The 17,668-nt window shown below is 35.5% G+C and overlaps 1 protein-coding gene across 4 annotated transcripts in view; it reads right to left on the minus strand.

Annotated features, from left to right (window-relative positions):
• Positions 1-7,265: 7,265 nt before the first annotated feature.
• TMTC2 (transmembrane O-mannosyltransferase targeting cadherins 2) overlaps positions 7,266-17,668 on the minus strand; it is a 268,691-nt gene continuing 258,288 nt past the window's right edge. For all 4 annotated transcript variants that reach the window (XM_086887822.1, XM_086887824.1, XM_086887826.1 and 1 more), the window contains one exon: positions 7,266-10,168. In XM_086887822.1, coding sequence (XP_086743948.1) covers positions 9,989-10,168 — 180 coding nt within the window. In that variant the 3' untranslated portion in view covers positions 7,266-9,988. The remainder of the gene's footprint in view (positions 10,169-17,668) is intronic.

Below are 17,668 nucleotides of genomic sequence, written 5' to 3' on the forward strand. Positions count from 1 at the left end.
CCCAGCTGGAAAATATCCTGTAATAGCCACAACAGTTTAAAAGCAAATCTGGACCCTGCAAGTAACTGTAAATTTTGTGCAGGTTTGCTGTTTTTGTGCTTGTTTAGGATAGGTTTACACTCATCCTCATGAGATAGCATATTTAGAACTAGTTTCTTTGGTTTATACCAACTAAAACCTGCTCTTTATTATACTGAGGTTGAAGAAATCCACATCATTTCAAGAGGCTTGGGATCTATTAGGGGTGATGGTTGTATCTGTGATTTCTCTCTTTTTGTGTGTTAAAAACACCAGTAAAAGAATTCATCTAAAATTCAGAAAATACAGCTTTTTGCTTCAATTAAATTTTGCTAGAGCAGAAGTAAGTTTCAGTCTGAGAATCTTCCTCCTCCCCTTGATTACTTGGCTTCATCCTATCAATCATGATTATGTTCCTGGTACAATAATTACAGTTTTTAATCAATTTTCAAACATTGTTCAGTGGACTATGAAGTGCATTTGAAGCCCATTATAAGAGAAGTTATACTGCAAGCAACTAAAAACTAATGATTTTTGCAGAATGGGAGGAGAAGGAGTTATACATAGCAATGACAGATCATCTTCTTATCGGGCTTTACCATTAATTCAGCACAGCACTGAAATAATTACAAATGTGCACTTGACAAACTGAAACATAATTTAGTTCTTAGTTGATTACTCCAGTTGCCTTAACAACAGAAGCTCTCCCAGCATTTGGAGGGAGCATATATTTCAATAAATTTTATTTTCTCAAGCATATATAAGAAAAAAAAAATTACTTTTGCAAAACATTCTTGTTATAATTTGATAATGTGACCTTGCACAGTAAAACAACAACTCAGTGATTGTGTCCAGCCTTTCTCTGCTCCAGCACTGATGCTTTAAAGCAGCTTCTGTCTTGATGTTCATAAATAACACAGCGTCACATTGCCTGAGTGAGACAGTAAGCTCCAGCAGAAAAACACAGTGTACCTAAGTGGTTCCTTGTGTAAAGACCACTTCATGTCTCAGCTCCTGAACAAAGTATGTGAAGGAGTAATTTTTACCATGCTAGGAGATCAGAAAAATAATCAGCAGAACCAGTACAAAAATGTTAGTAAGTCCTTATCACAAACAGTTCACTACAGTGAAATTTTAGCTACTTAAGTCAGTGACAAAATGGTTATCATCTTCAACAGGAACAGAATTTCTTCCTTACAAGCCAAGTAAAAAACAGCAGCACATTGTCAGAAAAGCAGCAGAAACCGTACAGCAACAATTTCTGTTATTTGGGTGCAGGCCCTCAAGCACCCTTGAGACCCTTGAGAAGTTTCCTGTTTGAAATAGTATGTTTATTTACTTTTTTTCCAGTTTTGTCACATATACTGCTATGTCTTGTTCTCTTAGGATTTTGTGAGTAATCAAAACTTCTCTCTTCATGCGATTTATTGCCCTCTTCCAGATTTCAAAGTACCACCAAAACACAAATGTCTGGCAAGGGAAATTACTGCCAGAAAAGTGCCAACATATTAAAATATTTATTTAAAAGACATAACTACCTGGAGCTTTTCAAGCATTTCAGTATTTTAGACACAGGATATATTTTATCTAATATAGCAGGATTGGAGCAAACTGTTGCCATTGAACTTTACAGTGAGTGACACTCCACTAAAAAAAACCCAACAAACTATTTCAGTTCTTCTAGCTGGGTACATCCAACTTTGTGAATCAAGTCGGCTCCAAGGGCTTAGGTATGTGCACAGAGTTATCATCCCCCTTCTTCCAGGTCTGCTCCAAATGTTCATAATGTAATCATCAATGTTTAACTTAGCAGATGGTTGGAACCTGTACAATTCCTCTTACGAGGTACACAGTTTGGTTATATCATTTTCAGTGTTGAATTAAAAGTAGAAATCCAACACCAAATGATGCTCCTTATTCAGAATAAGTTAATCTATCATTTCTACAGCTTTCTGAATCTCTCTGATCTGAAATGTGAGGTAATTTTTATGGTTTAGGTATTACTGTCTTTTCTTGTCATTTAAGAGGTAAAACCAGAGGCGCATATTAAAAAACTATTAACCCTGCAATGAAGTAATTTTTAGAAGTTAGATTTTTGTACCCTCTTATTCTTACTTATAGTCCCTTGAATGAAGCAGAAAAACTAATTACTTTTATTTATACAGTCCCATTAGAGCACTTTACAGCCATCTGGAAGGTACAAATCACGGCTCTCAAGACTATAGTGTCTGCAAGGAATGCCTTGTCTGCAGGGCAAGTAGGGACAAGAGCCAACAGTAGGAGTGGGGTTATGGAAAGTTGCAGAGATGATCTCTTCATCTTGTCACTTCCTGAGATTCTAAGCAGGGAACAGTCAAGATGAGTATGCCAATTTGGGATTTGTCAGAAAATGTAGCAGTGTAGTCCCATTCAACCCAAATTTCTAGGAGCCCAAATATCAGCTGGTATTTCTACAATAAGGACTAAAATGGGGATTTCCTCTGTGCTTTCATTTAGATGTTTAGTGAGCTGATATGGCTCCTTTATAATTTTGAAGGTAGAAAAAAACCCAGACCAACAGAAAACATGTTCTTGAGCCCTACAGCAAATGAGGACAGTAGGTTCAGCAAGGTGTCTGAACTACTGCATAGCTTTTTTTTTTAAAAAAAAAATGAATCCTTCTGTATTTCTTCACTTTGATTATAAATGTTTTCAGGGTGATTTGGTCCAGTTTTGCAATAGTTTTTGAGCTATTTTGTATAGCTCAAGCTTAATGAGGTTGCTGGGATTCCACCTCTACAAAGAAAAATATCTATTAGGTCACCTCTAATTGACAAACATATATCACTACTCAGAGTCCATAAAAATCTGAAACAGTACCCATCTCATTTTATGAGATTTCATTTCATGGCTTTTTTTTTTCTTCCTCCTATGTCAGAGGGGAATTTTTCATATCAATCAGAATAAACATTAGTAAATAACTGATTCAGAATAAACTGGATAAATATCTGCAGAACTGGCAGGAAGATTATCAGGGTGTGGTGGTGCCAGTGGGATATGCACGTGTTCACATGCAAAGCACATCTTTAGCACAATGAAGTGCAAAAGCCATCAACTGGGTATCAAGTTATTCTTAGAATGCTGAAGACAACTGTAAGTAACAAATGAAACCAAACTGAAACCAAATAAATTTTATCTCTTTTTGGCTTTGGCAAAAAGGCATAAAACTGATGAAGAAGCTCAACCAAAGGTCTTCTCTGCCTTTTACTTCAGGGAAAGTTGTTCCTCTTCTGGCCTCTAAATAATTCATAAAACTAACAGAGGAGATGGGGAAAACTATTTTCTAAGCAAGAATATCTAAAGACTCTTCCAATTAATGAGAATTATCAGGAGACATATTCCATTTTTTAAAATCAAGAAACACAAATTTGCAGTTATATAGCTAAAAGATTAATTGCCACTAAAACTTCATAGAGAAATGGCATTTTGGAGGGAAGAATAGTAATTAAAATAATAGATTTTAATGATTGAGCCACTACACTCTATCCATGATTTTTAAGGTGTGCCATTTACTGAGCTCTGTTGCTATTAATAGTATGTTTAATTTTTTTTAAAAAATCATTGTTAAAGTCTTTCTTTAAGGAAAAGGACAAAAAAGGCTATATGAAATGATGGTGGTTAAAAAAAAAGTCCTGTTCTATCATCTTACATCTTCCTGTTGTCACATCAAAACATTCTCTACCACAATAGGAAAAGTAATGCTGTATTCCAGAAACTGTGGGTGTGCAGAAATGATTGGCAATGATTTGCTTTGCATATCACTATAAACCAGAAAAGGGAATTGATTTAATATAAGGAACAATACACTGAATTATACACTCATGTACTGTAAAGAAACTTATGGTTGCAGTTGCAACAAATATGACCAAATAATAAAGAAATCAATTCTATGGAAAGCTAATTTCTCATTGTATTAAAGAAAAATACCGGGCATGCAGGAGCATCTGTTTTCAAGAAAATTAGAGACAAAATAAAATATCTCTCCAGAAGAGAAAAAAATATGCTTTGCTGACAGGAATAAAAAAAACCTAGAGAAGAGCCAACAAAGACTCTCAAACAATCTCTGCTTTCCAGGATTACCTGCTGCAGCAAAACACTGTATATTGGGCTGAAAAATCTATTCACCTGGGTTAAATAATTACTGAAAACAAAACTGAGCTCAAGTTTAGCCATCAAATCTCCATTTCTACCTAGCTCTAAACAGAAACTGTAGCTTAAACTACTGAAACTCTGCAAGAGAGAAAAAAACCAAAAATATCCATGTAGAAATAGAATGTCATCAACTAAAGGAGCAGTGATGCAAGGAAAGACAGGCTCTTCAGTTCTATCCAAAGAAGAAAACCCCACATCTTCTCACAACATGGCTTCCACACCCATTTCTTCAAAAGGAAATCTCAATTTTTTAAAAAACATGCATCTGTGGTTAAATGCACACAAATGGATAGAAATTTGTATGTATAAACTATTTAATCTCCAGTCTTACACATAAATATTTGTAAGCTCAATAACTTTAGTAAGTAAAACCAGGCTTTGTTACTGAAACTATATTCAAAACAATTTGAGTGTACAGCAAGAGTGAATGATTTAAACTATTTCATCTTAAACCCTTCTAGAAGGTGCACTATGCTCTTCCTGCCCTTCTGAAATGCTCCCTCATGTCCAGCTCTGGAACTGTGCAAGCACTAAAGAGACAGTGCTCAACAACAGGGGAAATAAGATAAAGAATTTATCTTTAAGGGAAGGGAGAAACATTGACTTGAAAAGTGAGTAAAAATACAACTTTAAAGGTTTTCCAATCAAGTGGCATAACTTGAGTCACACATTCAGTCTTTTGTGGGTGTCATGGTTTAACCCCTGCTGACAGCTGAGTACCTCAGAGCCACTCACTCACTCTTTCCTGGTGGGATGGAAGAGAGAATTGGAAAGGTAAAAGTAAGAAAGATCATAGGTTGATTTAGGAAAAAATTAATAATTAAAACTTCAATAAATTTAATACATTATATAAAAGTAACAGTAATAATAATAACAGAATATTACAAAAATATGAGAAAAACAAAGCCCAAGAAAAACAAGTGATACAAGTGAAAAACAATTGCTCACCACTAAACCACCAAACAACTGATACCCAGATGGCTCCCAACAGTTGCCCCCTGCCAAACTCCACCCCAGTTTTATTGCTGAGAATGAAACCATATGGTCTGGAATATCCCCCATGGTCAGCTGTCCTGGCTGTGTCACTTCCCAGCTCCTTGTGCACCCCCAGCCCTCGCTGGTCGGGAGGTGTGAGGGGCACAAAAGGCCTTGACTCTGTGCAAACACTGCTCAGCAACAGCTAAAACATTCCTGTGACATCAACACTGTTTTCAGCTCAGATCTGAAACACAGCACCATTCTAGCTACTGTGAAGAAATTTAACTCTATCCCAGCCAAAACCAAACCAGCAGAATCGGGAATATATTTTTATGTCCTGAACTTTATAATACTATGTTCCAAGGACAGCTTTTCCTGTTGGCAATGTTTGGTTTCAATTTATTATTATAACAGAAGAACTTAGAACTTTTTACAAGTCTGTATAATTTTGGGGTTTTGTTTTCTTGAATTTTTTTTAAAAAAAAAAATTACTGACGCATTCACTTTTTCATAGTTTATTCTAGAATAACTTGATCTCAGGCTTCCTTCTTTGCTCTTGTAATAAAGTCTGTTTCTCTAAAGGTTTACTAATTTCCCCCAAAATGTCTGCCTCTGCTCTCAAACTCCCTCATAATATCCCTTCACAACAGCAGATGTATTCTATTCCTATAACCACATTCTTTCAACATCACACTACTGAATCTCAGGGAGATTAAATGTTAAGCATCTGTGTGAAACAAGGCAGGGACTTTTCAAATTGCAGGATCAGTCTACCCAAGGGAGCCTATCTGATCATAATTCAGCTGCTGATGCCTGTTATCAGATATGAGCTGGAAGCAGTGTCTCCTCCCATGCTACCTGCATTCACCTCTGTCAGGCACAACTGCCATGGGAATGCCTACAACAGAGTGCCAAGCCAGATCCAAATGAGCTGGTATACTTACACAGAATCATTTAGTGCCTTACCTTTATCTTAGTTGAAATCCCAGAAGTGACACAGCCATCCATAACAGCTGCTGAGAGCAAGTTCAGATGGGTCTGTGAAAGCAGGACTAAAAAAATCACCAGAAAGTGGTTGTGTGCCTTCATCAGAAATGGAGACGTAGCAAGTATCTCTTGCCTGAAAGTGTGGTCCTTGGAAGAACAGAAATATTGGAAGCATAGCACGAGGCAGATAGAACAGGATCTCACTCAGAAGGGTTCAGGGCTAAGGTGCCAGAACAAGAGTTCAAGCCCATGCTTAGGCTCTATTTCCAAAAGAAATAAGTGACACAATTCAGATGATTCTTTGCATTCTCTACATTCATCATCTGCCATTTATTTATTACCTCCTCAGGCAAGGAGTGTCTGAAGGTGAGGCGTGACCTTCAATAGAAATAAGGTGAATTTGCAAGTCACTGACTGAAAGACTGCCCTGCTCGTGCCCATGCATGTTTTTCAATCATAGAGCACACCTATCAATTCTCAGGACGGGAATGCAACAGAACTAGGAAGATACTAGAATATTAGTTCTGCACTGAGTTAAGGAGGTTCTGTCCATAGAAGATTAAGAGAAAGCCAAAAGAACCATGTTGTTTCATAACATCTCTGCACAGGAAGGCAGAAGATTTGAAACTCATCATATGACATCCCAGCATGAGGAAAAGGTGACCTCATACGTGCAAAAGACCTCGTCCCTAAGTGCAATTTTCTCTTTAGCTTTTGTAACCAATAACACTTTAGCAAAGTTTTTACTGACATCATGTTTGTATAGTAATATAAAAATATTTTGTAAATATATTAATCAGCTTTTATTCCTATAGAGCTTAGATAAAATAGTCAAATATGATAATTATGACATCCCTTTAGCTAGATTTTATGAGTATAAATATTTAAAAATGCTTTCAGGGAGCCTTTTTGAAAGTATCCTCTGAAGTCCAATTGCAATAGAGCATAGAAGTAAGCCAAACATGACAGGTTGTATTTTACTTAAGCTAAACAGTTCTCCCATACATAAAATAATCAAGATTACTCATTAAATTAGAACAATTAAGAAATGCACAGTACTGTTACAGTAACACAAAGAAACACACAGGGTATTAGTTATCAATGCTTTATTATTGAACAAAATTGAAATTCTTTTATCTGGCACATAAACAATTATTTCTACAAAAAGGAAAGCCTACAAATCTGATAATTTATACAAATAACAGTTTTTCAAAAAATAAAATTTTAATTTAGTAAACTTGTCTTGTGCTCTTTTTTTTTTTTTTTTTTTTGTTTAGCACTGTCTGCAATAATCCACCACAAATCCCTGAGCAGAGAGACATATTTTAAACATGTTTTAAATTTATCCCAAAAGAAGAAAGTCATCAAGCCCAGACCTGTATTAAAAAAATGTATTCAGGGACATTCTTGGTAAATTTATGGTAGTCCTTTTTTCTTTTTCTTTTTTTGTTTTTTTTTAAAAGAAACAAACAAAACCAGTTATCAATGCAAGCATGACACCGTATCACAGGAGTGCTCCCCTCTTCCCCTTTTTGTGCAATGAATAAAAATCACCAAACAAGAATAAGTACAAGTTGAAGGAGACAAATAACCTGGTGAATGGTTAAGACAAAGAAGCCATCAAAGTATGATGGCTGTTGAGCAAATAAAGCTGCAGGATACCACAGTTCTATACCAAGCTCAGTTACAGTTACTATCTATTTCTATATCTTTTCCCAGAAAGTCAGTAAAGCAAGAGAATAAGTTCAAGCTACCACTGTATTTTAACACTGGTTTCAACGATCAAGTAGAAATTCAAGTTTTGATCCTTCAGTTTTGCTTTTCCAGCAAGAACATAATTTGAGAAAAACTTGACACACTCCACAAAACCAAACAATCTTGCCCCTCTGGCCCTTCTGCTGGGCCAGCTGTAAACTTAGCAACTTACGGTATTTTAGTGAGCAAGAGGGAAGAAAAGGAAACACATGTAACTACAGTTTTTCTACTATACTGACTTTGAAACAGCTATTCCCCAATCTATTTCAATCCAGATTTCAAATCCAAGTATCCAAGTGTAAGGGTAGAATGACCAGGAAGGCAGAGTATAACTCAAGTGTTCCCTTTCCCATTTGGTACATACACTAACCACAAAACAAATGCAAGTAAAACCAAATAAGAGAAATAGCAACACTTAGAGACTGTTGTGTTAATGGCAGGTAACATTGCTGCAGTCAAGTAATAAATAAATAAATACAGCAAAGTGTTCTTCTCTACATTTTGTTGGAATGGTGCTCAACAGTTAAAAAGGGATACATAAACTAAAAACCCCAAACCCCTTCTCAGTAATAAAGAGTTTTTAAAAGATCCTGAAGAAGCTTCAGTTCAAGGTGCTCTACCACTTTAACATTTTATCTATCATTATGAAAGGAATACTGAAGCAGATACCAAAGGGCCATTAAATGAAATAGTACATTTTCTTACAAGCAATAATACTTATTCCAAAGAAAGAAAGCAGTTAAAAAAATGGCCTGGAAAATAATTACTAAAGCTTCATACACTTCAATTTAAAATAAATTATTTTTACATTTAAAATCTGAAGACTAAAACAGTAATGAGGCTAAATCATTCTGAAACAGAAATAAACTGAACCTCACCAAAAGCGTATCTAGATATTTGACAGCTCTGCTGCTAGCATGTGTCAGAATACAAACAGAATGCTAATATTTGGTTAGAATCTGAATAAGTTTGTTTAAAACACCAACAATATGGAAAGTAACTGGCAACCACCATTACCGATTCCTTTTAATCTACACTATTTTAAGCATGATTAAATCAAATTCCTTCTAGCCTCATCAATGCATAACATTCCCTTTTCTCTGAGTTGCTCATGAAGTCTCATTTTAGCCTACCCAAGCACTAACATTTTTAAATCTAATTTTAATTAGTAATTGCAAAAATATCATATGCAGAATTCAATTTAAAGCTGGACTTATCTGATAGCAAACTAAAGAGATTCAAAGACATTATTCTATAATACCAATTATTTTTTTCTAAGATGACAGTCTGACCACACTGATTTGGTATCAGGGTAAATACTCCTCTTCCTTGTTTTGGTAAATCACACCTCTGGTCTTTTTTTTACCAGCCTACATACTACATCTGATGTAGAATAAATACAGACAGCTCCTTGATCATTCTGCTACCTCACAAAAATTTGACTGTGTATCTCAAGGAAACTGTACTATAAGTTAACAAGCTGAAGGCATTTTCTCAACTTGCAATGCTGTCATCTAATCACGTGACAGGTTTGAAAAGAGTGGGCCATATAAGCTGTGAAACTGGCTAGCAAGTGGTTCAAAAGTGAGATACAGCAGCATTAAGACAAACTGCAAACACATTGGATTTAGTACACATTTTAATGAATTACAGTATTAGCAAAATACTTTAACCTACTATTACCACTTTAACTCCCATATGGCTTTACTGTGTTTAATGTTTACTGTGTGATTTTCCCTCATATTTCTGTGACAGTATACATTTCAAGTACCCACCCAAAAGTAAGCAATATGGGATTTGCAATTATTTATCAAATATACTGAAACAACTTCTCTCACGTGCCATTGTTCCAACTACTTTTGTTGCGTAACAAGTTCTTCATGAATCCCTCAAAGTCTCCCTTTTTCTATTTCTCTAGCAGAATATCTTCTCCTAGCAGCAATTAGGACCTCTGATCCCTGCAGTCAAGTCCAGCAAGTTCTCTGACCTGACAACTGTGTGGAAGTTCTAGTTCTTGGGTTTAATCACTTTAAGGAAAAGAAGTTCAGAGTTTTCATCATCATGTCTTGGATGTTTTCAAACCTTGTTTCTCCATGATATTCCACAATTTGCGAAGATTGGACTGAGTGATGACATCATCAGGTTTAAGTTGAAGAGCAAGGAGGTAGTTTTCTTCAGCCTCTTTCAATTTGCCATTCAGATGGAGAATGGCTCCAAGATTCATTAGGGCAGCTGGATACTGGTATCAATAATAAAAAAGGAAGGAGGAATATTACAAATATTTTCAATTTTTCTTTTTAGACAATCTTCTTCCACTTAAATTACTCCCTTATGCTTGCTGATTTTTCATGGTAACAATTTAGTAATTTAAGCAAATACAGATAACAAGAAAAAGTTTCTGAACAGCTGTGCTGTTGAACAGCTGAACAGGTTGTGCTTTAAACAGGTCAAGCTCTAGTGCCTACAGACATAGACTTTTCTCTTTAATGAGAAAACAGAGCTCAAAAAGCTTTAAATGTGGTAATGTTGGCATAACACAGGTTCCAAGAGAAAATTAAAGTAATGCAAGAGTGAATTAGCAACAAGAATTTAATTTTAATCAAACCCATTGCCAATAAAGAGTTTATAATCATTGGGAATAGTTAACACATTGGAACTTATCCCTATTTTCTCTTTGTCTTAATTGTAACTGGTAGAAAATACAACCTGGTCTCAGATTCTCAGTGTGTTCAGGGGTTCTAGAATATCCATTTAGATTCGGGCTGTGGCAATTATTTCTTAATGAATGATTGAATAGAACCAACAGTGGTCGGAAAATATTAAAATTTTGTAACAAATTAATTTGAAAGCTTATGTTACTAAATTTTTTTTTTTCATGTTTAGCTAAGACAAAATGTTTAAATCATTTCTATTTTTTATCTCTAGCTTACTCCATTAAGAAATAATAGGTTTCTTCATGATAATAATGTGCCTGGTCACTGGAGTTAACAAATATTCCAAGGGCAGAAAAACATATTTATGAAGCTGAAGAGTCTAACCTACCTTTTGGCAAGCACAAAAGGTATTCACATCCTAGTGAGAGCACAGTAAAGGCATTTGTCAAACCAGTATTGCATTTTAAAGAACAATGTGAGAAAAACCACACAAAGTTCACTGTGGTTCTCACCCTCAGGTCAATCTAAGTTTCAATGAGAAAATTCATTAATTAGGAAATTAATACTAATTAGAAATAAATAAATAAATATATATATAATATTTATATGTTTATGTATACATATGTATATGCATGTATATAAAATAATAATTATAAAAATAATTAGGAAAACACATTTTCAAACTCACATAGTGTTGCCTCAGAGAATGTGTTTCAAGCCACCACTTATCAGTGTTCTGCACAAAATAATATTCAAAATGTGAAGCCACATGGCATATCAAGTTCAGACTACTGTGAGAGTGTGTTGGGATGCTTTAGGACACCTCCACTGACAATAACATCAGGAAAACTGAAGTTTTTAAGACACTGGAACAGGCTGCCCAGAGAAGCTGTGGAAGTGTTCAAGGTCAGGTTTGATGGGGTTCCGAGAAGCCTGGTCTAGGTGTCCCTGCTCGTGGCAGGAAGGTTGGAACTGATGATCTTCAAGGTCCTTCCAACCCAAACCATTTGATGATTGTATGGAAATACATTAGGTAGAAGGCCAATAAAATATGTACTACAGTTGGTCTCCCAGACTGATAAGGTAATAGGAAATCTTTATGACAAAGATGACTTACCTTTGTTCCAAACCTCTCCATTACAAAGTTAAACTCATTACTCTTATGCTTTCTAATCAAGCTTCAACAAAATCCCTACAGTTCTTATGTCCAAAACCTAAATTTTGTGGTGTAAATGTTCAGATAATTCCAATGTTTTATATCCTCATATTATATATTCATTCTTTTTCAGCTTTCTTCTTGCATCTTTTAACCTATTAATATATGCATCACAAAAACTCATAAATAACTGTGATGTATCAAATTTTCAGAACAAATAGCTTACAGAGTTTCAAAATGAAGCAAAACAAAATTAGTTCAGCCCTCCTTAATGTAAACACCACAATGCTAATGAAGAGGAATTTGAAGATGTAATTTCTACATTTACTTCTTCTTGCCTTACCCTGACAGATTTTTTCCACCTTCCATAAGTCAGTTACTTCATTCTACAGTGAATCAAACAAACAAACAACCAGCTGTGTTTCACACAGTTTTATCAGTTAAATGCTCTTCAAAAGAAGGGAAAGAAGGCCCATGAAATGTAATCTATGCTATGAATAACTCATACTGGCAGCCATATTTTCATAGCTCCACCTTTGAAGTGCCAGTCTTGCATACTGTTTTGTAATGCAGTAATATACTCAATTACAGATGCTCTGGGTGCCAACTGATGTTATTAAAGGGAAGAACGCTTGGAAATCAGCTCCCATGTACACTGATGACTGTTTAAATATCCCCATATCTAATTTATTTTTAGACTTCAGATTGAGAGAATTTTCACAAATCATGAGTAGGAATGTCCATTTCCTCTAGTCATGCTATTTCTTTGTTTAATCAGAGTTCATGAATGAAAGAGCTTTCTTTAAGTTATTGACACAGAGCTGTCCTCTCACTTGAATTATAAGTGTGGGTGTTTGCACTGAGACAAAGCTTACAATGAATAAGGACTAAAAAAATCTTAAACCTAGAAAAACTCATATAAATAAGGCACATGTTTAAATGTGCTCAGGACTAATTCTACAGCATTCACAAAACTTACTGTGCAGGAAATAACTCAGTTGTCTCGTATGGCTTCCAGAATTCCTCTCCATTTCCTCCATACCCTCCTGAAAATATGATGTGTGTATGGGACTAATCAAGAACATCACATATGTAAGACTATATTCCTGGCTAAGAAACTCTTCTACCATCATGTCTTTAATTTGATATACCATTTCATGAGGGCGAGCAACAAAAACAAATAAAATGAACAAACTTCATGCCTTTTAACTGAAATTTTCCAGCTTCTATACATCATTTCTGATTTCCTGGAGGCCTAACAAATTCCAAGCCATTAATGTTTTACACAAAGGTATCCACGGAAAACGTGAACAGATAAATCATTTCAGGTAGTACTGAAAGTTCATTCCAACTCCATTCCATTTCAAATAAGGAAGTGTATGGGATTTTGGAAAGACTGCTCCCCAACTTTCTAGGATATCAGTCACCCCAGTATCTATGGTTTATTGTAACAGTCACAAGGATTTTGCACGTCTGCAAGATTCCATATCAGTGCTCTCTGGCATCAATAAAGGATGGTCAGAGGATAAGAGAGCAAGAGACATTTGCTGTAGTTTTACTTCACATGGTTTGTCTTTTATTAAAGACAGCTGATAAAACTTTTCAGTACGTTAACAAAGGCAGTCAGCAGCTACCACTGCAATAACATGGGGCTTGTAGCACTGTATAACAAATGACACCACCTACTACTTCAGAGACTTGAAAGGAGAAACAGGCCTGCCTTCATTTCCTTCTGGAGACAGATGCTTTACATCAAAAATAGCTGACTGGCATTTCTATTGAGGTTATAAATGCTGTCTTTTACAGTCTATTTGGAATTATTCCCATTATTAGCATTTTATCGTGGTGTGCTTGTTTCCTTAGTGGTTTTTTGGGGGTGGTGGGGGAAGGTGCTCAGGGGGAGGAGGGAAAAGGAATAACAGAGTAGTTAATGAATAAGGAAATAACACAAGGCAAGCATTTAGTTGCCTGAGGTGGTTTTGGTTTACATTAATGACAATTTTTTCAAATTTTCCCTTGAGTACCAAAATAAAAGGAGAGCACTGGGCCATGCAAAAACCCTATCAAAAAGTCCTCTCTAAAATTAAAGAACTATAGAATCCTCAAATAATTCAAAATAATTCTGAGTAGTAATTCAGGATTACACTACTGTAACCATGCACAGTATTGGACCCACAAACAGAATTAATGACATAGAAGATGAACTGCCTCCTTGTTTGTCATCTCTGCCTCCACATACAGCAAATGCCATAGCAGAAGTACAGTCACAAAGACAAAAAAACAATTTTACTCCTACATGGTCAAAGAAGTTATGGAGAGAGAAACAAATACACAAACATTTAATCTAGCACAAATATACCTTTTGCATGGCAGAGAAGTATGAACAAAGAACAGTCCAAACACAAGCAAGGAAATCCAAAATTGTTTTCCTCAAAGCTCTGCTTACAGATGACCTTCTCTGCTCAACACCACAGAGATCAGGGCAGTAAATTCTGAGAGGAAAGTGCATTTTGTTAAATCTCTAAGGAAATTACAGCAATTTTTACTCCAGTAGAATCACAAGTGCAAGATACTTCTCAATCACCCATTTTAAAAGATGTTGCCAAAATCCATCTTACTCTTAAGGAATTACTGCTGTGTCTGATACTTTAGATGCTTCAGAACAACCCCAGGACTGTTGAATGAATTCTGTAATAAGTGTGGCCAACCTACCAGAAACACACAGGCTGTGTATTGTTTTTAAAAAGTGCAATTAAGGATACTTATTCTTTTAAGGATTTCTTTTGAGTTAAAGAAGGACACAAAACATCAATCACAAATGAATATTTCATGCCAGCACTTCTAGTTCAAAAGGGGTGAAGAATTCAGAAATTTCTCTTTGATAACTGAAGACACATAGGTGGTACAAGGACTGAGCAGTCAAACAGCAGGGTATTAGTTGTAGAATGGCTCACTAGACATGAGAGAAAATCATGGTGGACTGCTGCAGCTGATCAGTGGTCACTAAGTAATATGCTGTCATGCCCTTTTTTATCCTTTTACAGTGATGGCAAGAATTTTCTCTTGAACCTGTATTACTGGTGGAAGGAAAAGCAGGGGAGGAACATGCTGAGAGATGATTGCTGCCAACTGCATCTTTCCTCTCCGATGTAATACAGTGACAACACTGTAAATTCATCAGTGGCACATGGAAGCAGACTTTTTTATTGGAGTGCTCTCAGATAAACCAAGCAGCAGTTATGGAGAGAGACTCGTGTTTCTACCTGGTTCTTGACACTATAAGGCTTCTAAAGAACTGCAGTTTGATGTGCTGTGTCTGCTATTTTGTTCCAAATGGTACATGAACCACAACTAAGACACTGATCTTCAGTAAGCTGGCTAAGACAATGAAAGTCAATTGTCTAGGCACTGATAATTTGGTGCAAAAAGCATTCTGGATCAAGATGACAGGATGTATTGCTTAGTATGGATCAGGCAGAATAAAAAAGCTACAATTCAAAGTTGAAAGGGATTTCCTGTGTCACCAAACCAGACAGCAAAACATTCAGTTCTTCTGGAAAACAAATAAATAAAAAAATCAGCATCTTTGCAAGCTCTTAAAATGGAAAAATGTTCTGCAACTTTTTCTCTACAGTACTTATGTACATCACTTAAATTTCAATCTGCTTATGAACAATTTTAGTAAGTATGCTTTTGTGTCAACAACAGCTTTCAGTTTAAACAGTTAAGAAGGGAAATGGAGAGGAAAACACTTACCCTGCCAGTATTAATTTGAACATAGAGCACAGTCAGAAATGGACCTAAACACCTCTGCTGCAAAGGAAACGTGTCCCTATCTAATTACCTTAAGAATGAATAACACAAATAGCTATATAAATCTAAAGAGCAATAGGCCAAGGCTCTGGAGAGGAGTGGATCCTTGGATTCAGTCATCCACTTTAAGAGTAGTATGTTCTTAACACTGGAAAGAGAACAACCTTACCTATTATTTACTAACATGTCACTAAACAGAGAGACCTCATTCACTGTTCACCAAACTAACAAATAATTGATTTCCAGGGAAGATGAACACCCTGCAGGAAAAAAAAGGACCTCCAAAGAAATAATAAATAAATTAAAAAATATATTTTTAAAAGTAATTAGCAATTAAATAGTTTCTGTTGAACACTGATTATATATAGTCTCAGGTTATGATAATTTTTATGCTAATAAGGCAGAAAACCAGAATGAGTTAACACCTGGTCACCTTAACAGCTGATGATATTACAAAAACATTAGGTCACAAATAATTTTTTTTAGTTTTTTATCATTTTACATTTGGATACTCTCATCTGGACACCTAAAGTAGATGACACTTTAACCCACCTGGTGACAGATGGATATATATGGAAATTGTTAGTATGTATCTAACCTTGTGTATTTTGAAACACTGGAAACTCTCTTATCTCAAATTGCAAACTACATGATATGTACATTTAAAGCCAGAAATTAAAAAGTGAAGGAAGTGTTTCATAGCATTTTTTTTTTTATTTATGGGTGGCAGATGTGGTCACAGATTGTGTCCTCATCCACAAATATACCATGAAATTATTTAGTTTGCTTCTGGACTGAGACATCCGCATCATTAAGGAAACCCACAGCTGTGAGTCAGGGAAGAGTTCTAGACTTGGCATAGGAAGGAAGCATCAAGCAGTCTACTTTGTTTCTCAAATTGCCACATCAACAGGGGACACCTTACTCTCAATGTTCCCCAGAGAATGGAGGCTTTTTTTTCCTCAGCACCTCGCTAGTCTCAACCCTCCAAGAGTGCTCAGCCAAGCAAACCAAACAGCCAAACATATATGGATACATGTTACATCTTACTGCTGAAAAGCTATCTACCACTGGCCTTTATGTAAATTCAGGGTAGGCCAGCTTATAGATCAGCAAGTTAAAAAAAGCATGTGTTACAACTGTTAAAGGCTGTGGATCCTAACAACAGCTGAAAACATCCCACCAAAATGTACTTACACTTGTAATTTCTGTGTATCTTGACACTTTTTCCCAATGGCCATACACTGATTGGTTTATGCTTAAGAAACCACCTAGTAATCACTCCATTTATATGGAAACTGTGATGTACATTTTTAGGTAACACACTTGGATTACCACAATAAAAGCTAAGGAAGAACATACGTTATGAGCATTTCATATTATGGTCGTACAAAAAAAACCCCAATAATAATTAAAAAAGGTAACATTTTCCAGACCTCAAAGTGTTTCTAATTAAACTTCTTTGCATTCCAGTTGCCATCAGTGTAAGATAGGATAATCTTACTCAGTTTTCCTTGCACTTTAGGATTCCATTTAAAACAAAAAAAATCAAATTATTTAATTTTTGCTTATAGAAACCCAACTATGCTCTAATAGCTGCAATTTGATGATTTTAATATATAGTTACAATTATGTTACAAAACACTTAACAACTTATTTACCTTATCAAACTCAAACAGGCTGCATACTTAAGTAGGAAGTCTGTACTTCAAGCAAATTAAAAATTTGGTGAACAGAAATGTCATCTCTACTGTTGTGGTGATGAATAGAAATTGCTCAAAATCTTTCACTAACAGAATTTTGTCCTATTAAGACAAAGTAAGTTTATTAAAATGAAAATCAATTTGTGTGCAAATGCACTTTTGCCTGCATTTTCTTTCTAAACCTTGGAAAACAGAAAAGCAAAGGGCTTTGTGTTGTTACCTAAAGACAAAGCCCACTTTGAATATAAAAGAAATGTAAAATGTTTAAAAAATGTATATATAATGTACTTCACCCCAGCAGCTCACATACAGGGCTGATTAATAGCTGTCCACATTAACACAATCAAAACTGGCTAATCTTCAGAGAAAACTCAAATGTACAGATCCTCAGAATTTTTAATCACAATTATACT

Source organism: Cyanistes caeruleus, chromosome 4 (assembly GCF_971803275.1).
Source record: "Cyanistes caeruleus chromosome 4, bCyaCae1.hap1.1, whole genome shotgun sequence".
Taxonomy (NCBI): Eukaryota; Metazoa; Chordata; class Aves; order Passeriformes; family Paridae; genus Cyanistes; species Cyanistes caeruleus.